This window comes from Myxine glutinosa, chromosome 7 (genome assembly GCF_964187855.1).
Source record: "Myxine glutinosa chromosome 7, kmMyxGlut1.1, whole genome shotgun sequence".
NCBI lineage: Eukaryota > Metazoa > Chordata > Myxini > Myxiniformes > Myxinidae > Myxine > Myxine glutinosa.
The window spans coordinates 28,200,471-28,227,411 of record NC_136267.1 but is presented as its reverse complement, the minus strand read 5'-3'; the positions used below and the strand labels follow the sequence as shown (position 1 = coordinate 28,227,411).

At 46.1% G+C, this 26,941-nt stretch overlaps 1 protein-coding gene across 1 annotated transcript in view; it reads left to right on the top strand.

The window, feature by feature from the left end:
• DTWD2 (DTW motif tRNA-uridine aminocarboxypropyltransferase 2) overlaps positions 1 to 26,208 on the top strand; it is an 89,529-nt gene extending 63,321 nt beyond the window's left edge. Inside the window, exons 4-6 of the mRNA XM_068121969.2 lie at positions 22,447 to 22,642; positions 22,805 to 22,933; positions 23,092 to 26,208. Coding sequence (XP_067978070.1) covers positions 22,447 to 22,642; positions 22,805 to 22,933; positions 23,092 to 23,250 — 484 coding nt within the window. The 3' untranslated portion in view covers positions 23,251 to 26,208. The remainder of the gene's footprint in view (positions 1 to 22,446; positions 22,643 to 22,804; positions 22,934 to 23,091) is intronic.
• Positions 26,209 to 26,941: the final 733 nt, after the last annotated feature.

The following is a 26,941-nucleotide window of genomic DNA, read 5'->3' as shown; positions in this document are numbered from 1 at the left end:
TGATCTCTCAAACCTGTCTCCCTCCTCCAAATCCTGGTGGCATCTGGTCAAATCTGTTTCTGGTGTTTGTTCCTCTTCCATCCCCTCCCTTACCTCAAACGGCTACACAGCTGACACTGCACGTGAAAAAGCCGAATGCCTCAACTCTGTGTTTGCCTCAAAATCTTGTGTCCCAAACCCATCTCTCTCTGTTCCCACCTTACCCAATCAAACCCAACTGCTCCTGGACCCTGTGTCCTTCTCTCCTGACAAGGTGGAGAAGTTTCTGTCAAACCTCGACTGATTCTGCAACTGGACCAGATGGCATCAGCCCAAGGTTCAAACAACAAACTTAATTATCAGGCTTTGCACTCTCATATGGGGTCAAAGCACAGATAGGAGACGATGAGACAGCAGAACCTGGTGTGAGCAGCCTGCTCGCGCCTGGCTTTGTCTTGACGCCAAATGGCCGGAACAGCTTGAGGAGGTTTGTCCATGCTGCAACCACCAGGCCTCAACACCACTGCACAGCACCATCAGCGGCGGAAGGAAAGGCCAGCAAAGTCAATCTTTTATTTGGCCGACCTTAAGTTGAAATACAAAACGTTAATTGCCTCTGATAGTGAGCAGCGCAGACTTTATATTACATGCATTGATGATGCAATTATTGTCGTTTGTTTGTGTTTACTAATGTTGGCACTATTTTTATAAAACACTCCTCAAATTACCTCTCTTACCGGCACGTGACCGGAAATGAATCGTCGCACCCCGGAAGTTATAGCAGCCGCGTGCCGAGGCTTGGCATCTATTTGCCTGAGGAAACTCACTGGGAAGTGGGTGAAACGTCCCCTGAGACAGAATCTGCCCTTGCCTGCTTATTACTGGATTAGCAGGGTAGATCTTGTTATACACCACTCCTTTCCTATTCCATCTCCAGGTGCTGCATGACGTCATCGCCGGGCACCGAAGGGGGCCGGTGATGATACGCGGTGAAAGGGAGTGCTCAGTTTTCACTCTGGTTTCTTGTTTGTTTGTCTTGGTGATATCTCAGCCATCCATTGAGCTGGGAACCACCTTTAGTACCACGTCCAGAGGCCATTTTCCCCATAGAGCAGGGGTTGGCTTTTTTCGGGCAACTTGGTCCCCTTTTTGAAGCAATTTTTATGGCCGGATGCCCTTCCTGCCGCCAACCCTGTTAGTCGCCTCTTGCGACACACAGGGAATTACCAGTGAACTGGTGCTCAATTTGCCGACCTCGGAAGGATGACAGGCTGAGTCAACCCCCCTGGTGTTAATTCAGCGATCGACCGGGATTCAAACCCAGGATCTCAGGATCCCAAGCCGGCACCCTAACTGCTAAGCCAACACCAGGCAATCCATTGAGCCAGGAAAACTGAAATTTGAGCACAATTGCACAATAGTGAGCAAATGCGTTGGCAAAAATGTTATTTTTTGTTTTTTTGTTTGAACAATTAATTGATTAATTACTTAATTATTATCGATTAATTAAGAACTTATTTATTTTCTTTCTCATCTGGGTGATATCTCAGGCACCTTTTGAGCTGGGAAGCTGATATGACAGTGACACGACAATGACCAAGTGATTTGGCTATAAAGGGTATTTTTGATTTATTGATCAATAAATTCCCTCGCGGTTGTCAGCTCTTTCACGAGCCTCGATTCAGTATACAAATCAATTAATCCATTCATTTATTCATTGATTAGTCAATTAATTATTTAATTTTTCCCGATAAATGCCTTATTTAATTAATCTTCAAAAAGTTACAGCTTCGGATGAAACACTGGTGGTTGAGGTATGCTATTAGCCAATTTATTAAGAAATTATTTTACCTTTACTGTTTATTGATTTTAATTATGCAATTAATCAATCAGTTATTGTACAGTACACCTCTCCCTCCCAATACCGCCTCTAAGTGCTGCACGGCAGTATCCCCATGCGACAAAGATGCCCGGCAATGCCCGAGCATTGGCAGATGTTATTTACTTATTTGGCATCGGGGCGATGTACTTTGAATGTATCTGTACTTGTTACTTATTTTTGGTTGGATGCACTTCTTTTTTTTTTCCTTTAAAACTTAATTTTAATTGTGTCATTTTTAAAATGAAGATAGCTGATTAGTTGCATCAGAAGAGTAAAATGAGAGCATGAAGTATATTTGATGTCTCTTTTAAAATGAATATATTACATACGATGATGTAATATTGTTGCGGACGCGGTTAAAGATGTTATTTTACCGAGCGGTTGGTATTACCGCGACCGAACAGTTATTGCCCGATTAGAACCCGATTCCACCCAAACGTTGGCCGGATCGCACCGCGGCTGCTCAATGAGGGAAAAGACTAAAACGACGAATGCAAAGAGGAAGACGAAGGCAAAGAAAGGTTTGGAAATACTACTAAATTTATTTACTATTTACACACATAAGCAAAAAGAAAGCAGTCACGTTTATTCACAACACATAAGACGCAGGTGACACAGTGCAAATACTAGCTTACCTACAGTCTTAATTAACCCAGGACAGAACAAACAAAAGACAGACTCACGCGGGGAATGATGACAGGAATCGCAGGAGGTGGATGGCTGGAGGTGAACGCTTGGTGGAGCCAACGCGGAGCTTGGTGGAGCTTTGGTGGAGGTGAACGCTTGGTGGAGGTGAACGCTTGGTGGAGCCAACGCGGAGCTTGGTGGAGCCTTGGTGGAGGTGAACGCTTGGTGGAGCCAACGCGGAGCTTGGTGGAGCTTTGGTGGAGGTGAACGCTTGGTGGAGCCAACACGGCTGGTGGGGGGTTGGTGTGACGGGTTCTCTCTCCTTCCCTCACAAGCTTCAGGACTCTTTCTCTCTCTTTCTTAGTCCCACCCAGTCCAACAACTTCCTCTCTTGCTTAGTCCAACTCAAGGCCTTTCTGTCTTCTGATCTCCTCCCTCCTCAACTCTCTCCGGGGGCCTCTGCCTCGGGTTATATAAGCCCCACCCTTGACCCTTTGCGAACCTCCCCAAAACGTTCTCTCTCCGCCCTCTAAAGCCAACCCCTCGTTCTGGGTTGGTCGGCAAGGGCTGGTTCACTCCTCCCTTCTATGACGAGGTGGGGACCCGCCTTTCTTCCCCAACCCTGCCTCGTGGTCAATGGCGGATGAAGGGAAAACCGCCCAAAATGCAGTTGGCAATTGACGAAAAGGGGGAATGGAGGTTTTGGGAATGGGAATGAAGGGAATCTACCTCTTTCACTTGGTGCAATGGAGTACTTCTATTAATGGGAGACACAGCCTTACCCTAAAACACAGAATAAGATATAACTATCGAACAGGGGTATTCTATGATTGGCTGACGTGTATGCTTGTGGACTAATTATGGGACGCCCTTTTGACCTTTACACAGCTCCGGAGGCAGGAGGCGCAGACTCAAGCAATATTCATCACCAATTTACCACAATACAACACAATCAAAAAAATACAGTCCTCATATCTGCAACAATATCTTCAGTGCAGTTGGGAGCAATTTCCTTCTTCCATCTTTGGGATCAGCTATTAAATACAAAAGCAAAATTTTGAAGCTCCTCTTGAATTCATGTTATTTGTACCTCTATGCATGTCCCCCTTCCCCCCCATTACTTCCTTTCTCTCTGCTTTCCTCTCTTTTCTTCCCATGTTTATGCAATGGCTCCTTTACCCACCTCTGCTTCATCTCAACCTTTCCCCACCACAAACTACTGTGCCATACCTTCTTCCTCTTCTCTCCATTAGGTCATCTGTCCATTTAAATTAGCACTTTCTTCTTGTACCTTTTCCCCAAATACAGTACAATCTCACAGATGAAGCAGTAACTTTCAGGATACTTAATCGCATTCTACAATTCCAGAAAAAAGGTTGCAATATTAACAAAGCGATGATGCATTGTTGGTTGTCTCTTGTTGTTTAAATCACACACTTGTCTGATTGAATCATTTGTGTGCAGCATATCACGGCTGGTCTGAATCTTTTCTCAGGAGCACGACTGTGCTGCTGATGCTGTGCCCCCAGTATGTTAGAGCAGGAATTTGTAATTTATTCAGGGTGATGGCCTGGGATCTTTAACATCCACCAACTAATGCTAGCAGACAGGTCCCTGGCTTAATGCCCATCGATGGGACGGTGCACCTGTGAAGCTGCTCTCCGAAAGTTTATAGTTGGACCAGAAACCAGACTAGAAAGACTAGCTCAGAGGTACCTCTGCACCATCCTGTGAGAGACCACTTGGGTACTTTTAGCATTGCTGTTTGATGACTGGTCATTTTTGTTATTTCTTGCAGCAGCAACTGCTTTGACAAACCCTATAAAGAGCTTTTATTTTATTTCCCCACCCTGGGCAGGTGCTGGGCTGCAAGCCTACCTGCCATAAACACAACCTCGGTTGGTTTTGCTGCTGACATTCCTTGAATTGGCTCGTAACTCCTGTGCAATGTTCTGTTTGGTCAATACTAATTGGTTTTGTTGACGTGTTCATTAATGAATATTTTAACCTGTTTGCTTTATATGAGAATCTGTTTTGATCAACCTCTGGCACACGTTCTGTGCTTTGGCTGGGTTCCAACCTGGATTAATGAGTTGTGACTGATTACGTACGCAATATTACACGATTTGAAGATATATGGTACAATAAGTCGGAATTTAAAAAAAATTGATGACGCAATTATACCCTTAATTTAACCAATTGGAAGACTTGATTAAAAAGATTCTTGTTAGTCTGTCCAACATGCTGTGGGAGACTGGGTTTTTACAATCTCCTGTGTGTCCGTGTCTGTCCAGACCATAACGTTTCTCCCCCCCCATTTGAACTTTTGTCATCAAATTTTCAACAATCCTTTACTCTGAGAATATGGAGAAGAGTAATCAACAATGGAGTCGAAATATCAAAGGGCAAAGTCACAGTAAGTACAAGTAGGCCTTATTAGCCCGCCCAACGCACTGTGCGAGACAGATGGGTTTTGTAATCGCCTCTGTGTTTCTTTACTTACCATTTGAGCTTTTGTCATTAAATTTTCAACAAACCTTTGTTATGGAATATGGGGAAAATTTATTTATAGATTCTGCATTTGGTTTCTTTTTTTAGCTGCTTTCGTCAAGTTTAGTTGTACAGAGTTTAGTTGTACAGTCAAAGTACAGAGTGGACACGGACAGGCTTTGCATTTTGAGATGCTCTCTGGTTCTGTACTTTCATCCATTAGGTGCGAATGGAATCAAGATTATCAAGTGGAAGTGGGGGAGCGGGAATAGGGAGGGAATTGGGGGTAGTTTGATAAAACATGAGCTTCTCAATTGCTTCTGTACTTCAGTGAGTGGAATCCAAAGGTTTCGTAATTGGACTATTCTCCTGTTAGTGCCAACAGTCCCGTTTTTCTGGTTGGGTTCTGTTTTTTTGCATCCATGTCCAGTTACCCCATGTAATATATTCTTTTATAACATTTTTTGCAGTATTACCTGTGTAAATCTCAACCTTTTAAAAGTGGGTATAGTCAGGGATTTTGGAGGCTTTTTGGAGGATGTGTTTTTTGGAGGATGTGTTTTTCCTGGCAAAACCACAATTCCAAGCTGTCCTCCAAAGCCAGTCGCCGACTGGGCATCCTCCGTCGTGCGAAGTCCTTCCTTGGCACACCTGAGCTCCTCACCACATAAAAGGCTTTCATCCACAGCTCAATGGAATACTGCTCTCCCCTCTGGGCTGGTGCTCCTGCCTCACACCCAGCTCGTCTTCACGCTGTTGAAACCAAAGCGTTCAGAATCGTTGGAATCTCCCGCGATGAAGCTAACTCCAAGGGCCTTTCACTCACTCACCACAGGCAGGTTGGTGGTCTTTCCGTCTTCTACCGACTCCTCTCTGGCCTTGCCCCCCCAGCTCTCTCTGGGCTCTGTCCCCCAAATATTCCTACAGGTCGCACAAGATCTGCCTGCAACCCTCTTATGGTTAAACTGCCAAAATCAAGACTCTCTGCTCACCTTCACTCCTTCATTCCTCTTTTCTCCCGCCTCTGGAACAAACTCCCTCACTCTCTTCAATCCCACTCCACCCTCCAGGTCTTGAAAACAGCTGTTCACCACCATCTCTTATCTTCCCCCATCCAAAACCTTGATCTTTTCTACCCCCGCTAATTTCACCCCAAATCCACTTTTTTGAAATACCAACTTCTGTCCTGGAAGTCCTTGGTGTCGTTGTGTTTTATACTTCTCACCCCCCCCCCCCCCTTCCCACGCCTCCTCCCCCCAAGCCCTCTCCCTCCCACACATCTCCCTGCTCTCAAATGTTGTGTTTGTGTGCTTCCCCTTCTCTCCCCATCTTGTCTTCCGCTCCCTCTTTTTATATATTTTGTTTGTCTGTTTGATTTGTTTGTGAAATAAATGTTAGCTCTTTCACGAGCCTCGATTCTGTATACAAAAAAAAAAATCAACATTTTAAAAGTGGGTATAGTCAGGGATTTTGGAGGCTTTTGGTTTTGGTTACCCATGGCAATCACGTAAAATGCGAGCTGACCAGTGTTATTTCTACACAATGCAGAGTACCGAATACCCTGGAATCCTGGATGGAGTACCTGGATAAGTACCGAATGTGGGGAAGAATGAGGGCTAGGAGAGGACACGGGGGGGGGGGGGGGGCGAAAAGATGGATACAGAAGCAAACTCTAAGAAAAAATAATGGAAACTTGGAAAGAGGTGGGCTTGGAAGTGTTGGGGGAGGGAGAATTCCCTGATGAGAATGCTGCGATTGAAGAGACTGAAGAAGTTGGTTCCACAGGTGGGGAAGAAAAGAGGAACGAATGAGTGGAGGTGAGCAGGAATCGGAAGGAGGTTGTTTGCGGACCCGTGTGTGCCGTGAAAGTGAAATTATTTGGTGTTTACCAGCAATTGGTAATCACCGATACAACCACGACCCAAGGAACTGCCAGCAACCGGTTCAGTTTCCTTCGGTGAACGGTTCTATCGATTAAAAGAGCATGTGGTGACAATTCGTCCACTGGTGGCATCAACAGGTTTTCATTTTCAAAAAGTTGCCATCTCTGGTGCACAAATAGCTTTCAGTGCAGTTCGGCTTTCCATCACGATGTCGTCACAACCATTCCTCCGTCACAGACGAACATTATGGCACGACAGACCTGCGAACCACTAACGTTACACGTGGGATTCCAACGTTTCCCCGCTTAGTGAAGACACATTGCACAGGCTGTTTAGTTATTCGAGCGCTCGCTTCTACTAATGCAATGAAACTTTCAAGGAATCAGAAGTTTATTCGTCAAGGTTGTTCTTCCTCTGCTCAACTTCTGTTTCACACCCATTTTATTACATTTCTAACATAAAAATCCGGCGTCTGTTTTCCATTAGCGGTGCTCATGCAGGTGTAAGAAAGCTTCAAATGTATTGTAATACATTTTTAATGAACTATTTTGTAGCCAATCACTTTGAGCATTTCCATTTCAATTATAACTTTGGAATGGATAGTTTGAACCAGACGGAAATTTCAGGGTTGTCTCATTTTCCAAATCAGCATGAAAAATAGCATTAGCTACGTAATTTAATGTTTGCAAAATGAAGGAATCCTTTTTTCAGAACAATTTTTTGTTATGACTCTACTTTTGCAATTACCAATCTCGTTTCATGCGTTCAACTTCAAAGATTTGGCCTCCTGTATGGAAGAAGAATTGTTTGAAATTCTAGGGTTTGAATAGTTTGGTTAAAAAACACCAATGAAGTACTTTATGCTTTGTTTTGTGAACCTTTTTATTTGGCATAGACATTCTATCAAAAGGTGGGAAAATTCAAATGTACTTTGGATTGAGAGTCCTGTATTCGATCAATCATTTATTTAATACTGGCAGAATCCCGTGATAAATATGCCACGATATTTAAAAAGAAAAAGGTGCAAGCCTTTCATTCTTGAGCTGATTGAAAGAGGTCAAATGGGAGGATATATACACTACATGACCAAAAGTATGTGGACAGCCAAACATCACACATGTCATTCCAAAATCATGGACATTATTATGGAGTTGGTCCCCCCCCCCCCCCCCCCCTTTGCTGCTATAACAGCCTCCACTCTTCTGGGAAGGCTTTCCACGACATGTTAGAACATTGCTGTGGGGATTTGCTTCCATTCAGTCACAAGAGCATTCGTGAGGTCGGGCACTGATGTTGGGTGATTAGGCCTGGCTCGCAGTCGGCGTTCCAATTCATCCCAAAGGTGTTCGATGGGGATGAGGTCATGACTCTGTGCAGGCCAGTCAAGTTCTTCCACACCGATCTCGACAAACCATTTCTCTTTGGACCTCGCGTTGTGCACTGGGGCATTGCCATGCTGAAACAGTAAAGAAACAGGCCTTCCCCAAACTGTTGCTACAAAGTTGGAAGCACACAATCGTCTAGATTCTAGAATGTCATTGTATGCTGTAGCGTTAAGATTTCCCTTCACTGGAACTAAGGGGCCCAGCCCGAACCATGAAAAACAGCGCCACCCCATAATTCCTCTTCCACCAAACTTTACAGTTGGCACTATGCATTCAGGCAGGTAACGTTCTCCTGGCATCCGCCAAACCCAGATTCATCCATCGGACTGCCAGATGGTGATGCGTGATTCACCACTCCAGAGACCGCGTTTCCACTGCTCCAGACTCCAATGGCAGCAAGCTTTACACCACTCCAGCCGACGCTTGGCATTGCGCATGGTGATCTTGGGCTTGTGTGCGGCTGCTCGGCCATGGAAACCCATTTCATGAAGCTCCCAATAGACAGTTGTTGTGCTGACATTGCTTCCAGAGGCAGTTTGGAACTCGGTAGTGAGTGTTGGAACTGAGGACAGACGATTTTTACGCGCTTCAGCACTCAGCGGTCCCGTTCTGTGAGCTTGTGTGGCCTACCACTTCACGGCTGAGCTGTTGTTGCTCCCAGACATTTCCACTTCACAATAACAGCACTTGCACCCATCCCCTTCCCCCTAAGTCTCAACGCCCTCTCCCAACACTGTCCCATCTTTGCCCTCCCATCCCCCCACCCCCCATTCCGAACCCCAAACCCCCTCACCCTCTGCCCTGTCCTGCTCATAAAAGTCACAGGGCATTCTTGCATGGATCATGACATATTTAATATCATTGTCACCACAATCATCAAGAGTTTGACATCTTACTTAGAACCTCCTTATCGTTGTTACTCATCAATAAACTGCTGTCTCAGTTCTCTGGTGTATGTTGTGTCACTGACATTCTTTCAAAAAGCGTTTTTACCACGTTTGGTAAAAGTAAATAAATAAAATAAAACTTTCGATTCCTACCATCCAGCCTGCTTTGTCGCCTTATACTTGCCACATTACATATACGAGCAACGGTACCCGCCCTATGGGCGTGGCTTAAATTGGGAGGCCCAAATGAAAAGGCAAAATATCAGAAATTGAAGGCTTTTTATTTTATTTTAAACGATTCGTATAAACAACCGTTGAATCATATCACACGCAAGTCATGAAAATCTAAACGGTACATGGCGCCCATTTTGAAAAAAGATTGAATTCTGCAAAACAGAAGCGGCCGCTACACGTCTTTCTCAGTCGCACATTTATGTGTGAAGAGTGTGCGCCGAATCTGTAACACGGAAGCGGCCGCTGCACCTGTTTCTCAGTCGCTTTGCACACGCTGTCATGTTATTTCGGAGCCGTACGTTTATATCGGAAGAGTTCGTCAGGAGTCGATCTACTCTCTCCTGGTACGTAGAATTTCAACAAAAGCCACATCACTGTTCATATCGGTAAATATTATTCCATCGTGTTTGGAAAAATTGGAAACCTTGGAAAATTGGGGAAAAAATTGGAAAAACAATAGAGCCGATTTTACTCCAAGGGGTCCCAGGAATACCCACCCAAAATATCGTTGCGATCGGTTCAGCCGTTTTTGCAGTACCTTTGAGCGGACGGACGGACATTTGGTGAATTATAGCAAGATGTTTATTTACTTCACGTAATATGTTAATTACATGTGCACACAGACTTGAAATACAGCTTATTTATTGCTCCTGGACTTGCACACTATTCAGCCTTAAACTCGAGCAAAAACCAAAAGGACAGGTTGGAGTTTTTATTTATTTATTGGACTTCAAATACAGTATTAATCATGACTATTTTCTTTCTGCCGCATACCTTTCTTTCATGATAGATGACATGTTGTTCAGTTTTTAAATGTACATAAACTTAACAGTACTCTTGATTGAATGAAACTTTTCTTTGGGCAGTGTATAGTAGACCGCTGTATCAATCATTCCCTACAGAACATGCATTACCTCATTTCCTCAACAATAATCAAAACGTACCTTTATTTCCTCAGAAGATACCTTTATTTCATGATAGAAGACGTGCTATTCAGTCTTCAAATGTACACCAAAGGCCTGAAGCCTGAGACCTATACGGAGCACACAAAATGGCTGAATTTGATTTTTTTTTTTGATGAAAGAATTGTGGGTGGAGTCATGCCAGTGAAGCTCCGCCCTGGATAGACCGGCAGAGAATAGAAATGTGATATCGAAGATAGTGTTTTTTTCTTGTCTGTTGACTAAAATTGTCATAAGAACTAACTTTCGATTAATGAACTAACCCATTTTAAAAACGAATATGCACACGCATGGCAAGGCTCTGGATTAAACGTAACATATGCAGGCTCAGGTTTGATTTCCAAGAGGTTTAAAATATGAATATAAAAGAAAAACATTTATCATGAACTTCTTAGGGCTTGCATGAAATCAGGAAGCAGTAGATTTTAAATATTTATGGGATCATCAAGTTTTTATTATTTGTGCTATTTGAACACTGGCCTTATATATTCATCGCGTGTGCGTGGAGGAGGAGTGGGTGTGGATAAAAAATGAGAAAAGGAAGAGAATGATGCATGCTAGGAAAATGTAGGTTCGGGTTACGGTTGTTGGTTAGCAGCAGATTTGACAAACTGAAGTGAGGACGACAAAACAACATATGCATGGCGACTATTCTACAATTGGGAGAATAAGGGGAGGAAACCATTCAAGTGAGCATCCAAGCTGGACGCTGGTAGAGTTAGCAGGTTTATTTCAGGAATGTGTGCAACCAATGGTGGCTTGGGAAGGGTAGCTGTAAGCTTTATACAATAGTGAGCGCACAAATTTGCTGCCAGTGGGGGATTGATTGTCCTTTTGAATCCACCTCCTGTCTTGAAATTCCAATGGTGTGGAAGGCCTTGCATTCAACTATCTCAAGAGGAGCAGGAGCAACAGCCCAGAGTGGGGAGCTATACTCCACTGAGCGCCATATCAAAGCCTTGAATATAGTTATGAGCTTGGTGCTGCTCAGGTGTGCCTTGGCGCCATCGAGAATAATGTCCATATGGTATCTTTGCCTATGATTCTCATTTGATCATATGAAAGATTATGGCAGTTGGTGAGGCCAAGGCATTTCAGAGACTGAACTTCTTACAGTCGCGACCAAAAAAAAGTGGATTGGATAGTTGGATATATATAATTGGATAGAAATGGGCCACTTGCTGATTCTGCTCATTGGAGATAGAATGACAAAGTAAGACAACTTGGAAATCATGGCTGGATGCTGAAAGCTATAGAGATATCTCGAGATGCCCCGAACCTCTTGCTTGTGGTGCAGGGCATCTGTCCACTGCTGTGTCAGAAGGAGTAACACTTCCAAAGAGTAGAGGTCAAATAATCCACTATAGTTGCATACATAATAAGTATATATATATATATATATATATATATATATTGTTGCGAATATGGAATTTGACCTCCATATCCGCTTGTAAATATTCCCCTATCTTCTCCGATACTCCCCAACTCTCCCCTTACCCCATTCCCTAGTCCCATTGTCTGTAAACAACACCCATTAGAGCCGATCTTCCCCTTCATTCCCCCATTAAATGTCGTGCCCAGGTCCCCCGCACCACACGTAGACAATTATAGGACATCTTGCTAGTTATTCTTAATCTATGTCAGTTAAGGACTTGTTTCCATTAATTATGACTCTTCGTTGCACCAGAATGTGATGATATGGCACCAGTAGGAGTTTAGGACCTTCCCATACCTCCCCGCATCTCTTCCCATCATCTCAAGCTCCAACAACAACCACAACAACAGCGGCTTTGCGTCCTCACTCCGGCTCGGTTGGCCGCCATTGAACATGTGCTCGACGGGGTTACCCAGAAGGGGGCTCCCTGTCGGCCCCTCGTCAAGGGCGGAGCCGGTAACCCCCGCACCCAATGAGAAGCCATGGGCCGATGCCATATGGGGCGGAGCTAACGAGCGAGGGCGTGACTCCCCGCCGGATATACGCGGCCCCGCGCCGGACGTGACGTAAGATGCGCCCCGAGCTTGGAAGGACAAGACGCCACCCTCCCGAGCGCTGAGCGACCTCCCCGGCATCTCCACCAAAGTCGCGACCCACGAGCGCTGAGCGACCTCCCCGCATCTGCTGGACACCACCGTACGTGATTCTGTCCCTGAGCCAGGTGCACCTGAGCCATCGACTGCCGCTTTCCTCGCCATCAAATCCCGTGTGAGTCAGCGTTGTCCCGTTTATCTGTGGTCTGTCTAGGGTTAATATAAGGTTGTGTCTAAGTGCCCACCTTCCTATGTTTCCCTCTTGTCCCTGTAATCTAACCTTTTCCGCCTTAATATAACCTCCTCCGGAGGTCTTGAGAACTGAACCCCTGGTGTCGTATTGTGTGATTGTAACCCAGCCGGGTGTCTTCTCTTTCCTATTGAGCCAGCGTAGCGCGATTAGTTAACATTCGGGCACAATCGGGTAACTTGTACGGATACGGCGGCCATCCCGCTCGGCCCACCATACCATCAAAGTCGTATCTGTAACAATTGGTGTCGAGGAGTGAGATTGGACCCGGAGCGCGTTTACGCGCTCGAAATTATAACAGCGAAATTTGATTGTGTTTTACAAAAAAAAAAAAATAATAAAAACCCGAATTTTGAAAGTCGCGCTATGGCGGATCAAGACGGCTGGGGTCCGGTAGGGGAGAGTGAGGTAGGGTCGATCCAGGACCAAAATGAGGGACGTGAGGAGAGCGAAACAGCGAGGGTAGCAGGCGCGCAAAATGGCGCCTCGCTGGTCACCGCGCCGGCGACCGTGACAGCGCCCCTGGTGGATCCGAACCTTTTCCTCCTGCAAATGGGGGCCCTTATGGACAGGCTAGAAGCCAAAATGGGACAAATGGGGAACCGGATGGATGCTCAGGGTGAGCGATTGGAGGGCCAAATGGGGGTAATAAGGGACGAAGCGAGGGCTCGGAGTGAGCAATTGGGGGTAATGAGGGACGAAGCGAGGGGTACCAGTGAGGGATTAGACAATAATTTTAAGGGATTAGACAATAATTTTAAGGGATTAGACATGAAATTTGAGAAGTTAGACAATAATTTTGAGAAGTTAGACAAAAATTTTGAGGGGTTAGACAATGGGATAAAAGAGGTGAGACATGGGTTAGAGGGGGTAGAAAATAGAATGGCTGCCCAGGAGAATCAAATAGAGGGAGTGAAAAATGGGTTAGAGGGGTTAGAAAACACCATGGAAGGCAAATTGAGGGACATGAGGGACCAAGCGGAAAGGGAAGTTAACCAAATGGGGCAGCAGATAGAGGGGGTCAGAATAGGGGTAGAAACCAAACTGGATGCTCACAGGGAGGAAATGGAGCAGATGAGGGTGGCATCTGGGCAGGAGATGCAAGTGATGGGAGAAGAGATCAGAAGAGGAGTGAGTGAGGAGGTCGGAGGAGTGCGCGAGGAGGTGAGGCACTGTGAGGAGCACATGGAAAAGGAGGTGAGAAAGGCGACTGTAAAGTTACAAGGGGGCATAGAGGACCTGACGCAGGAGGTGGAGCAGCTGACGGTGGGACAGACGGAGTTAGTGGAGCAGGTTCAAAGGAACACTGCGGTATTAGGAGGTCTAAAGGCGACACAGAAAGAACTAAAAGATGACTTGGTAGCGACGAAGAGGGAATGTCAGATGGTACGTGAGGGACTGACAACGAGGTTGGACGAGGTGATAGAGGTAATGGAGACGAAGGACCGGCAGGTGAGGACGCACCTGGAAACGGTCAAGGTAGCCTTAGAGGATGAGCTTGAGGAGACGTACCGGGGAATAAAAGAGGTGAAGCACAAATTAGAAGAAGTGGAAGAAGGGATGAGCGAAATTAAGAAGCGACGGAGAGGGGATAAGAAAGAGATAAAAGAGGAGATAAAAGAATTGGTCCAAAGTCTGTGTTTGGATCGTGATGATGTGCTCATTAACCGGATGAGGGATTCGCAGGTGATGGAGGAGAAGCGAAGAGGAAGAGGACCCGGTGTAAGTGGTGACCAATATGGTCGTGCGTATGATGCGCCAGGTGATTTAAGAGGCTTGGGGGTCGAGATAGACCCGGGTGTTCGTGAGAGGCCGTTGGTGAAGTGTGCGACAGGTCTGGTGTGCGAAAGAGGAGGTGTGCGAGAAAGTCAGACTCTGGGGTGTGTGAGGAAAAAGTGCGTGCCAAGGAGTGAGGGTGCTGGCGAGAGTGAGTCGGTCGTTGCGTGTGTGCGAGGGAGCACATGGAAGCGTGGTGTGGTGAGTGTTACAGAGGGTGTGACGGGAGAGTGTGCGCGAGAAAGGTGTGTGACGGACAGGTGCATGAGGAAAGAGTGCGCTGTCAGAAGTAAGGAAGAGTGTCCACCTGTGGTGAGTGTTACAGAGGGTGTAACGGGAGAGTGTGCGCGAGAAAGGTGTGTGACGGACAGGTGCACGAGGAAAGAGTGCGCTGTCAAGAGTAAGGGTGAGTGCGCTGTCAGGAATGGAGGTGGAAGTAGTGAGAGTGACATGGAGCGTGAGTTAGTTGTGACAGGTGAGCGAGGATGTACACCTGGGATGGAAGGATGCACACCTGGAATGGTAGAGCGTGAGTGGGAATGCACGCTGGAGTTGGTGGTGAGGCACGTGGTTGGGTGTGCGAATGAGAGCACACCTGTGATTGTCACAGAGGAGGTGACCGAGGAGGGGGCGCGAAGAGGTGTATTGGTGAGGTGTGCGAGCGACGAATGTGTGCCAAAGTGTTCGGTGGTCAGGTGTGTGACCAAGGCTGTGAGTGGAATGAGTGTACCTGGGTGTGTAAGGAAAGGTACGAGGAGCATGGAAACGGCTGGATGTGTGAGCAAGGGACGGGCTGCGGGGTGTAAGCGTCCAGGTGAAGCATCGACGTTAGACGGGATAGAGTTTAGAACGACTTATAGCCGAGTCGGGCCCTCGGTGCGTGCTGGGCCTCGCTTTGAACGGCCGCGTCCAGGCTCCACTAGGCGGAGCTGGCAGCCCGATAGAAAGGGTCGTCATGGCGACCACTTTGTGGTGAGACGTGCCGGCAGGTCGAGATCGGGGCATTGGATGGCTCCACGCCGAGGTGGTGCGTGGGATCTCGGCACGGGTAAGCCCCCGTCCCTGCACCGAGTGCCGGACGCATCCAGCAGCTGGCACAAAACAACCAGCATCCATTGTTTGGCTTTACGAAGCCGGGCTTTGGACAGGAATTGGCGCACCGAGAGGTATTAGTGAGTCGACTGGGTGATGAGGTTAGTGTTTTGGACCCAAAATTAGAGAAAAGCAAAATTTGATGATTGGCAAAGGATTGGCAGAGTGATGATTGGTAATGGTACAGTGATTGGCAGATGATTGGCAAATTTTTAATTTGTTGCAATTTGAGGTGCAAAATTGGTAGTGAGAGACCCCCGATGTGGTGGGATGGCAAATCCACCATCCTTCCCATGGGGGGGCAAAGGAGCAATAGCTTATGGGGTGTATGGCAGTGAAAACTAGCCCGGGTGGGTTAGGATATGGTGTGTAGGGATCTAGCGAAGATTGACATTAGGTAACGTTAAGATTAGTTAGTGACTGATACCTGTAGTGGGGACGCAGGTAGATTAGTGTGGATGATAATGACGTGGGAGCGCAATAGTTAAAGGGACGACTGGGAAGCGCAAGTTTCAGAAGGGAGTAGTTAGCTGAGATGATGCCGTGTGTGTGTGAGAATTGAACAGGTGTGATTGCACAGGTGTGCAACTGGACAGGTGTGTGGAGCAGTGTATGAGTAGTGAGTGTGTGGATCAGCGCGAATGCGCTTGGGGAGAGAAGGGTGCAGGTGGCACCAGGTGTGAGAGCACAGGTGTGCAGGTACCGGTGTGTGGAGAGAGTTGGAGTGAGTGGTACGGAGTGGTGTGCATGGTGCGAAGGTGTGGATGGGGGAAGAGTGGACCCCTTTCACGAGCACCCGGGGCGGGTAGTGTAAGTGTTAGGTAGAGGGTGCAGGTAAATTGTGGTTGGATATTGGCATTTGTGGTGCGGTTGCAGAATGGTGTTGTGAATGGGTGCATTAGTGTTGTGGAAATGGCTGGGCGTGTAGCCTGTTAGTGTGTGTAGTTGGTTGGGCACTCCACCACTGTGAGGATGTCGGCCAGGTGAGGCCGCAGGTGGGCTCTGGGAGCCGGTAGTTGTGAGTGGGTGCCTGAGGATCCCGGGTGTGGATCGGGCAGCCCAGTGCCAGAGAGGGCACGGAGTGGGGAGAGCGCCAGAGGGCCTTCCCCAGGTAGATAGGTTAGGGTGAGGAGCTAGGTAAGCTCGGGTGGCAACTGCAGTGGTGGAGGTGTGCAGGTGGGTAGACCCGCTGGGAGAGGTACACGCCACAGCCCAGAAATTGTACGAGGGCACCGGGAGATGAATCGGGGGAGTGAGACCCCAAATTGAAGAGCACCACAGTTTGGCCAATGGGAATTGGTTTTTAGAACCCATAGTGTAAGAGGGCCAATGGTTTGGCCGGAGAGAGACCCCGGGTAGTGTAAAGTTGTTAAAGTCATTTAGGAGATAGTTAGGATTGAAGAACCTGTCGCACCATACGCAGCCACTTACCTGTGGTGATGATGATGACTCCACACCTGTGTTTTCTTTGGTTGTGTTGCAGAAATGAGAATTGCTGTGAGGATTTGTGAGACGCATCACGACGTGGATGAGACATTGGGGTGATTCCATCTCTCCCTCCCTAGGAGGGACTGATGATGAATTGGTGATGGCAAATTTTGATGTTCAGTTGGAGATGGCAAATTTTGATGAGAGTTGAAAATGGCAAATTTGATTGGTTAGGAGGGAGAGAAGACGAATTTGGTATATGGGAGGAACGGGGAAGACAGTAGGGATGTTTGTGGATTTGTAAAGTAGATGTTTATGGGTAGTGTTGTGTTTTGTTGATACAGTAAGGGGTAAGGGAGGGGCCATGTAGGTTACCTGGTGGGGGGGGCGTACGGTAGGAACGTACCTGTCTCACCTGGTTCCCATGTGCCCCCAGTGTGCATCACCTTGCATTGCGTGCACTTTTGCGCCCTTACCACCTTGCTCACTTGTCTTGTTTTTGTCTCCCACCTCCGAGGATCTGGCTTTGGGGTAGAGAGAGAGGAGAGAGAGGTGCTGGCGACGCAGTTGTGGGCCTGCACTTTCGCTGCTTGCTGCCGGGATCGATACACCATATGGACCGCAATGTTTGTGGCCACCCACGATGGACCGCAGTTCGTTTGCGGCCAAGCACCACCCGGGGATGGACCTATGGGTCAACGTGGCACCTATGCCATACAGGTGAACCACTTTTAAGTAACACCAAGTGCACCACAAGAAGAGCAAGAGACACCTGCAGGGTTAGGGGTTGTCGCATTTATTTTTAATCATTGAACAATGGTGACTGCACCGATTGGTGGTGGGGTGGTGCTGTTGATGCTCGGAAAGGGTGCTCTGCACGTTATTAAAGGCCGTCGGCCACAGAGCACTCGTGGGTTGGTGTATCGATGTTGGCAAGCGCGCTCTCTCTATGCATAACATCTGCATGTGTTCCTCCAAAGACAGGTCCTGGATCGTAGTGTAGATATCAGCGTAGTCTTGTAAATAATGCTCCCTACCGGCTGTATGTTTAGTTTGAGGATTCTTTCCGGATTCGGTTATCCTGTGGGTGTGTTTCTGTGAGGAGAAGGGTGCAACGTCGCAGGGGGACATATTTACTCATTTGTGAATATCTGTAAAACTGTCGCACTCAGGGTAGAGTTAATAGTCGAGGGAACTACATTGCGTGCCACACTAAAGTAGGTAAAAATTTATCGGGTCGGGACGCCCCGAGGGTAGAGAAGGGTGCAATGTTGCGAATATGGAATTTGACCTCCATATCCGCTTGTAAATATTCCCCTATCTTCTCCGATACTCCCCAACTCTCCCCTTACCCCATTCCCTAGTCCCATTGTCTGTAAACAACACCCATTAGAGCCGATCTTCCCCTTCATTCCCCCATTAAATGTCGTGCCCAGGTCCCCCGCACCACACGTAGACAATTATAGGACATCTTGCTAGTTATTCTTAATCTATGTCAGTTAAGGACTTGTTTCCATTAATTATGACTCTTCGTTGCACCAGAATGTGATGATATGGCACCAGTAGGAGTTTAGGACCTTCCCATACCTCCCCGCATCTCTTCCCATCATCTCAAGCTCCAACAACAACCACAACAACAGCGGCTTTGCGTCCTCACTCCGGCTCGGTTGGCCGCCATTGAACATGTGCTCGACGGGGTTACCCAGAAGGGGGCTCCCTGTCGGCCCCTCGTCAAGGGCGGAGCCGGTAACCCCCGCACCCAATGAGAAGCCATGGGCCGATGCCATATGGGGCGGAGCTAACGAGCGAGGGCGTGACTCCCCGCCGGATATACGCGGCCCCGCGCCGGACGTGACGTAAGATGCGCCCCGAGCTTGGAAGGACAAGACGCCACCCTCCCGAGCGCTGAGCGACCTCCCCGGCATCTCCACCAAAGTCGCGACCCACGAGCGCTGAGCGACCTCCCCGCATCTGCTGGACACCACCGTACGTGATTCTGTCCCTGAGCCAGGTGCACCTGAGCCATCGACTGCCGCTTTCCTCGCCATCAAATCCCGTGTGAGTCAGCGTTGTCCCGTTTATCTGTGGTCTGTCTAGGGTTAATATAAGGTTGTGTCTAAGTGCCCACCTTCCTATGTTTCCCTCTTGTCCCTGTAATCTAACCTTTTCCGCCTTAATATAACCTCCTCCGGAGGTCTTGAGAACTGAACCCCTGGTGTCGTATTGTGTGATTGTAACCCAGCCGGGTGTCTTCTCTTTCCTATTGAGCCAGCGTAGCGCGATTAGTTAACATTCGGGCACAATCGGGTAACTTGTACGGATACGGCGGCCATCCCGCTCGGCCCACCATACCATCAAAGTCGTATCTGTAACAATATATATATATATATACACACACTACATGACCAAAAGTATGCGGACACCCCCTTCTAATTAGTGGATTCGGCTATTTCAGCCACAATCATTGCTGGCAAGTATATATAATCAAGCACACAGCCATGCAATCTCCATGGAGTCATAGACAAACATTGGCAGTAGAATGGCCCATACTGAAGAGCTTAGTGACTTTCAACATGGCACCGTCATAGGATGCCATCTTTCCAACAAGTCAGTTCATCAAATTTCTGCTGTCAACTGTAAGTGCAGTTATTGTGAAGCGGAAACGTCTCGGAGCAACAACAGCTCAGCCGCGAAGTGGTAGGCCATACAAGCTCACAGACCGGGACCGCCGAGTGCTGAAGCGCATAGCACGTAAAAATCGTCTGTCCTCGATTGCAACACTCAATACCGAGTTCCAAACTGCCTCTGAAAGCAATGTCAGCCCAACAACTGTTTGTCAGGAGCTTCATGAAATGGGTTTCCATGGCTGAGCAGCTGCACACAAGCCTAAGATCACCATGCGCAATGCCAAGCGTCGGCTTGAGTGGTGTAAAGCTCTCCGCCATTGGACTCTGGAGCAGTGGAAACACGTTCTCTGGAGTGATGAATCGCACTTCACCATCTGGCAGTCCGACGGATGAATCTGGGTTTGGCGGATGCCAGGAGAACGCTACCTGCCCGAATACATAGTGCTAACTGTAAAGTTTGGTGGAAGAGGAATAACGGTTTTGGGGCTGTTTTTCATGGTTCGGGCTAGCCCCCTTCGTTCCATTGAAGGGAAATCTTAACGCTACACCATACAATGACATTCTAGACGATTGTGTGCTTCCAACTTTGTGGCAACAGTTTGGGGAAGGTCCTTTCATGTTTCAGCCTGACAATGGCCCCATGCACAAAGCGAGTTCCATACAGAAATGATTTGCCAAGATCGGTGTGGAAGAACTTGACTGGCATGCACAGAGCCCTGACCTCAACCCCATCGAACACCTTTGGGATGAATTGGAACGCCGACTGTGAGCCAGGCCTAATCACCCAACGTCAGTGCCCGACCTAACTAATGCTCTTGTGGCTGAATGGAAGCAAATCCCCACAGCAATGTTCCAACATCTAGTGGAAAGCCTTCCCAGAAGAGTGGAGGCAACAACAGCAAACGGGGGACCAACTCCATATTAATGCCCATGATTTTGGAATGAGATGTGTGATGTTCGGGTGTCCACATACTTTTGGTCATGTGGTGTATCATTTGGCAGGTGTTTTCCACTGAATCATCTAGTCTGTGATTGATCTTTGACAGGGTATAATCTAACTCATAATGTTGTTCAGGTGCAGCGTAACAAAGGCTGCTGCATTGTCTGAGCATTCCATTGTTGAGATGGGGACGTAAACCACCGCTGTCTCATCTCTCTTTTGGTTGTGTACTTTAAAGACCATATATGTCATCTTTTGAAAAAGACCTTATAATAATAATAATAATAATGCATTTATTTTATATAGCGCTTATGGCTCTTGTGTGGTGACACCCTGACAAGAATCAGTGCTTTCTTTAGGTTAGCTCTATACTTGTCACTGCAGTACATGTAGTTCTGGGAGGTGCATATGTTGGGCCAAGTAGCCAATTCCCATGGCTTATCTACTTGTCATTACATTCTGCTTCTACAAAGAAATCGCCGCCAAAAAAAAAACATATTTTAAGCCTCCGCAAGAGAGAAACCCAATAAAACAAAGCAGCTTTTGGCTGTCTGTGATGCCGGCAGTCTATCGCTGTTTGCATTTGATAGCGATCTCTTGTATAGCACTTTATAACATTTCCTCTCATTGAGTCCTCATGCATTGGTTCTGTTCCATAATACATTAAATGCTGGTGTGTTGTTATGATGTATGTAATACATGAAGCCCTGATACATCATCCAAACTGCGGAGAAAGGATCAAAATGAATCACGGCCTGCGTGTTTGTGATGTGGATTTTTATTTACTTATTCTGTTGTTAATCCACCTCCTCGCTCCCCCACTCCTCCCCCTCTCTTGCCCCACTTCACTCTGTCATATAATCCTAAGGTGGGTTTTATATCTCAGGAGATTTGGATATGTAGGCTCGAGACGACGTCGTATTAAGGTACGCGTTTGCATTTTCACTGATTAATTGCTTTAAACCACAATGACCGGGTTACCAAAATGACTTGATTTTTCTGCACCCTTGAGATTCCACACTCGATTTGAAATCCACCCCTTGCCGGTTTTTGGGAATAAAAAGGAACCTATGCTTCCATTCCTCGGACTGGTCGCATCATCGGTTGTAACCACGTTGGCATTGCGAAGAATACTAAACACCCGTCGTTCCAGCAGGGGCAAAGGCGATCCGAGTGTGATGAAACGTTGATAATTTTTTGTGCCGTGTGGAAAGTAATCATTTTCAATTCGTCACAGCTGCATTGTCACGAGCATAAATTATATCCCAACTGTTATTTGTTCCGTCTCAACTTTGCCATCATTAGGCTGCATTGATATGTGGGGACATCGGTTATCAATGGGTTAATGGCCGTTCTGGAGAGGCTTCCGAGCCATCGTAATGCTTTGGATCACACAATCATTGCAAATTATTCTGCAAATTATCGCAAAGATGAATTATTTTGAAATAACTGTAAGCTGCAATTACAGTGTGTCACAAATGACTTCTGTAAGAGCAGATTCGTTTCATTGGTCCGCTACCGCAGATTTTGCTGGGCGAGGAAATAACTTTGGGCAAAAGGAAAGTGTCTCGTTCGCTGGGTTCAATTGAAAAAGATGAAAGATTCGAGTTGTAAGGGAAGAAACCAGGCTGGATGAGCATGTCGATCTCGATCTGTGCGTCCGTCTTCAGTGAAGTGTCGCATTGACTTTCCAATCCGCCGGAAACCCAAATGGATTGGCACATTTAGTGAGTTCGTCCACGAGAGATTGAAGCCGAGTTTATTGGATGACTTCTTGCACGTAAAACTTGTGTTTTTTGCCTTTGAAAAACGATGCTGACTCTGATTTGTTGTTTTATTATGGGATAGATAGTTGAATCGGGGCGACGGCCCAGAATATTTTGCATGTGCAAACAAATGGGGACATGCATGGACGAATGTGCACAAAGCTAGGATTACAAGTCCATCCTGTTGCGATTTCTCCACGGCGCCCGCAGGTACCCCGAGTTGGCGCGCGTGTGCCGGAGCCCCAGCACATTGCTGCTGTTTCCGGGACGACACGCCCGTAAGCTGAGCGTCGGAGTGTGTCCTGATCCCAACCTTGCTCCGTTCTCATTACTACTGCTAGATGGAACATGGAGACAAGCCCACAATCTGTACGAGGGCAACCCGTTGCTACAGATCCCACAGCAGGTGAAAGTTGCAAGAACGTACTTACAAAATTGTTCGAAATTAAGGAGTGAAATTGCAGGATTGTTGGGGGAAAACGTTTTTGACCTCCATTTATGTGTGACGACATGGAAGTCACTTGGCTTCACTGTTTCTTCTTCTTCTTTTTGTTTTGTTTGGATCTAGGTGCGGCTACAAGCTGAAGAGTGCAGCAGCTACGTAATTCGGACTCAACCATCCCAGACGTGTTTGTCTACACTTGAGTCAGCAGCATGTGCACTTGCCCTTCTCGAAGGACAACCTCAACTTCGAGAGGTGGGTGGAAAAGCAAGATGCAAGAGAGTTTGGGTAATGTGTAAATCTTGCTTTTGCCCTCACCCACAACCTCCTCGGCGACCGTGTATTACCTATGCCGATATCTTCACGCATGCTTTTCTCTCCTCTTTCTCTTCCCACTTTCTTTCCATCTTTAGGTGCTCCTGCAACCTCTCCATGCACTGTGTTCCTTTCAGATACAGTATGGGGCACAACCACATGACAGCAAAGAACAACTGTTAAATTCTGGCCGCTACAATAAACCGTGGCCAAGAAACAAACGCAAGCTGCGCCGTCTTCTTGAACTCCGCTACTAGTAGCAGCTGTGCCATTTTGGATAATCTGTTGAGTTAATCTACAAGTAACTTCTGGAAACGCAGTCTTTCTCAACGATGCCTTGCTCACCAGAATACTGAAATTGGTTGAAGAGTTTTGGGAAAGAATATGTTGGAAGTGTGACCTCCTTTTGAGAATGTGTGTGGAATTTTGGATAATTACCAACCGGCTTTGTCAAACTTTTATCGACAACTGTTGGAATTCATTTTTTATTTACGTTGCACAGGAACAGGTGTTGTAAATGAAGGGGTAAAACTTTAAAACTTCATTAAAGAAGTCAGAAATTTTCTGGCCTATCACTTCTCTGAACTGGGATTTGAGGATATTTTGGTCTGATGTTTATGGAATTTTGGGTTTTGCTTTTCACTGGCCTGCACTCCTACAGCCTTTGAGATGGAAGAACGCTCATCTTTGCCGAGTCTAATGTTGGTCTACATTAGCGGAGAATTCAATTGATAGCTTTTGTCAATGCAAAGGTATGCCGCCATGACTCAGATGAATGGATAACGCCATTTTGCATCCCAGGGCAGTTAGCATACCTTTGTAAATGTTCTGTTATACCTACCCTACCTACCCCTGCTCCTCAAAAAATATTCACGAAATATAAATATTCTCGAATCCGTATCGTAACCAAAATGTAATCAATTCGGCCTTGTCATACACTCAACCTGTCCACCAGGTTTTGTCATAAATCGTCCGCAGCGTTTTGAGATATCGCGCTCCATATTGTTTTTGGCCCCATCTCTCAATGGTGAAGAATCACTAAAAAAAATTATCTTATCTGCATCTTTATCAAAATCGAATTAATTAGTTCAGACCTGTCCACGAAGTATCGTCCGAATCCATGCATAACTTTTTGAGACATCCTGCTCAAAAGCAGGGGTAAAAACATAACCTTCGTGCATCGAAACAATCCATAATCATTGGTGGGAGATTCGGTTTTTGGTTCTGATAAAAAGCCATTCATTGTTCTTGGATTTTCCTACCAAAGAAAAGGAATTTCCATTTGTCCGATCTAAATAGGAAGTCCATGTCTGACTTATCAACTATTTGAAAATGCGGGGACATCACCTCTCAGTGGAATTGTTTCAGCTTCTCATAATCTTGAGTGAGAACATTCATTTTAAGCGACTGTGATTCTAACTGTCCCAACTGCCACGCTAACGTTTTTCCACCCGGTAGTCGTAAATTAGAGATGCAAATTGTGCAAGATTAAAAAAAACTTCGAGTTTGTGGGATCTGTACCACTGCCGCTCCTAGGCCTGTTGTTCTGTGGGAAGGTGGTCGTGAATCAAACTGAGGTCCAATGACAAGATCGAATTGGTTTAATTAAACAAGATCTTCCACAATATGGAAATAGTCCTTACAAGAGACTCCATGAGTTCATTCTCACCTCATTACCTTTGCCACCAAAGGTGGATGGAGGTTACGTTTTCACCCTTGTCTGTCTGTTTGTTTGTTTGTCTGTGAACAAGATATCTCAAAAAGGTGTGGACGGATTCGGACGAAATTTGGCCGAGATGTAGCGTATGTGATGAGGACGAAATTATTTGATTTTGGTGAAGATCCGGAAATGGATCCGGCGACTAGAATTTTTACAGTGATTATTCACCATTGGTAGATGGGGCCAAAAACGATACATAGCAGGATATCTCAAAGTTATGGACGGATTTGGACGAAACTTGGTGGACAGGTTGGGTGTGTGACCAGGACGATTCAATTCGATTTTGGTGAAGATCTGAATGTAGATTCGGATATGAGTATTGTTAATTTTTTATGTGGTTCTTCACCATTGAGTGATGGGGCTAAAACCAACATATGGCAGGATATCTCAAAAAGTTATGGACGGATTTGGACGAAACTTGGTGGACAGGTGTGTGTGACAAGGAAGAATCGATTCACTTTTGGTGACGATCCGAATCCGGATCTGGCTAGTATAATTTTTTTAAGTGATTCTTCACCATTGAGTGATAACACGAAACCAACGTACAGCAGGATATCTCAAAAAGTTGTGGACGAATGATTTTTATTAAATGTGATTTTCTGGTCTATTCTGGGATACAAAACGTTAACTGTTCACCTGGCGGAGGTATTTTCTCTACTGAGTGCCGTTCTCGTCGCATATAAAAAGTTGCAAAAGTTGTTACCCAGGGATCTACATGTTTGGATGTCTTCCGACTCTTCCACAACCACTTCCTATTGATTTTGCTCAGGATAAAGTTGATGCAAAATCAAACTTAAAGACGTAGACATTTTCTGCCACTCGTAGTTGCACAACTTCACGTATGCATATTTAGCTATTTATCTTCGTCTCATGACCTTATCTGTCACATGACATTGCATAGTGACTTGATTGGCTGCAGCTATCAGTCACAAAAGTTGCGGAAGTCGGAGCGTTGCTCTTTTTATTCTTCTTTTTGGCAACTTGTCACGATTAGTGGGGTTTAGTCCAATATACATCTGGCAACTTGCTAAACAAAAAGGTGCATAGTGCCTTCCGGCCTTTAGATTTTCTATGACATGCATTTCTAATCTTCAGAGTTGATTAAACATTTTTTAAATTTTTTTTTTCATATTTGATTTGATCAGATGAAAATATTTCGTCGTTTTCAGGTTTGTTGAATTGTTTGTGATGACTTTGTGGTAAGAGTGTGAAAAGTACATGCTAGGTGTGTACGTAACAAACCTCGAGGCCGCAGGCATCGCACAAAGGCGTGAAGTCATCACGAGTAATAGTACATCCAATTTCATGGGAAAGACTTTGAGACTTAATTTCCTGATTCTCAATAGGCAATATGTGTTTTCTGGCCTTGGTCCTAGGATTAAATGAACAATCTGGGCACACGACTTTGCTTTTCTCCAATCTTGTATATAATGACCTTTTTCGTTTTTATATCTGTCCTGTTTCATAAATAAAAACATTAGATTGTCTTTTCTCACGGCACTTGTCCTGCCTGGTAAATATCACATGGCATTTTAAAAGTCAAGAGCACAGTAAAGCATTTCTGTTTGTAAGTAGCTGTCAAGTCAGGATTCCTCTAATCCTCTCTCTTCATCGGTGGGAAGTCAAAGTTTGATGCGATGGCACCTGTGAGTGAAAGACCGTTTTACTCACAATGTTGTTGAAATGTGCAATCGCTTTGGAATATTGTGACAGAAGCTCACAATAAGTTACCTTTGTTGGAAACAAATGGTTGTGACCTAGAAAAGACATTTTGGTGACTGTGCCTCAAGTTTCGTCGAGGGGAATATAAATGGATTTGAGTGTTGCAGTAAAGCCTCGAGGCTGAGAGCTTATATATCTAGTCCCCGCTTCCCCGTCCCCCATCAGAAGCAAAGCGTGCGAGGCATCGATAAAGTGTCATTTGTTACGCAGCAACAGCGTTGATACTAGAACCTTGTGTTGGTGCAGCAGCAGGCGTTTGTGGTATGCCAAGACTAATTAAATAAGTGTTTATTATTGCAGTTGGGAAAGGGATATGGGGGTAATATTTATTGTCGACACAAGAGGGTGGGGCTAAACATATAATTAAATTAAGAGAGGGGTAGGGTAGTGTGCGATGGAGGGGGGTAGTTGAATAGAGAGAGAGAGAGAGAGAGAGAGAGAGAGAGAGAGAGAGAGAGAGAGAGAGAGAGAGAGAGAGAGAGAGAGGAAGAGAGAGAGAAAGAGAG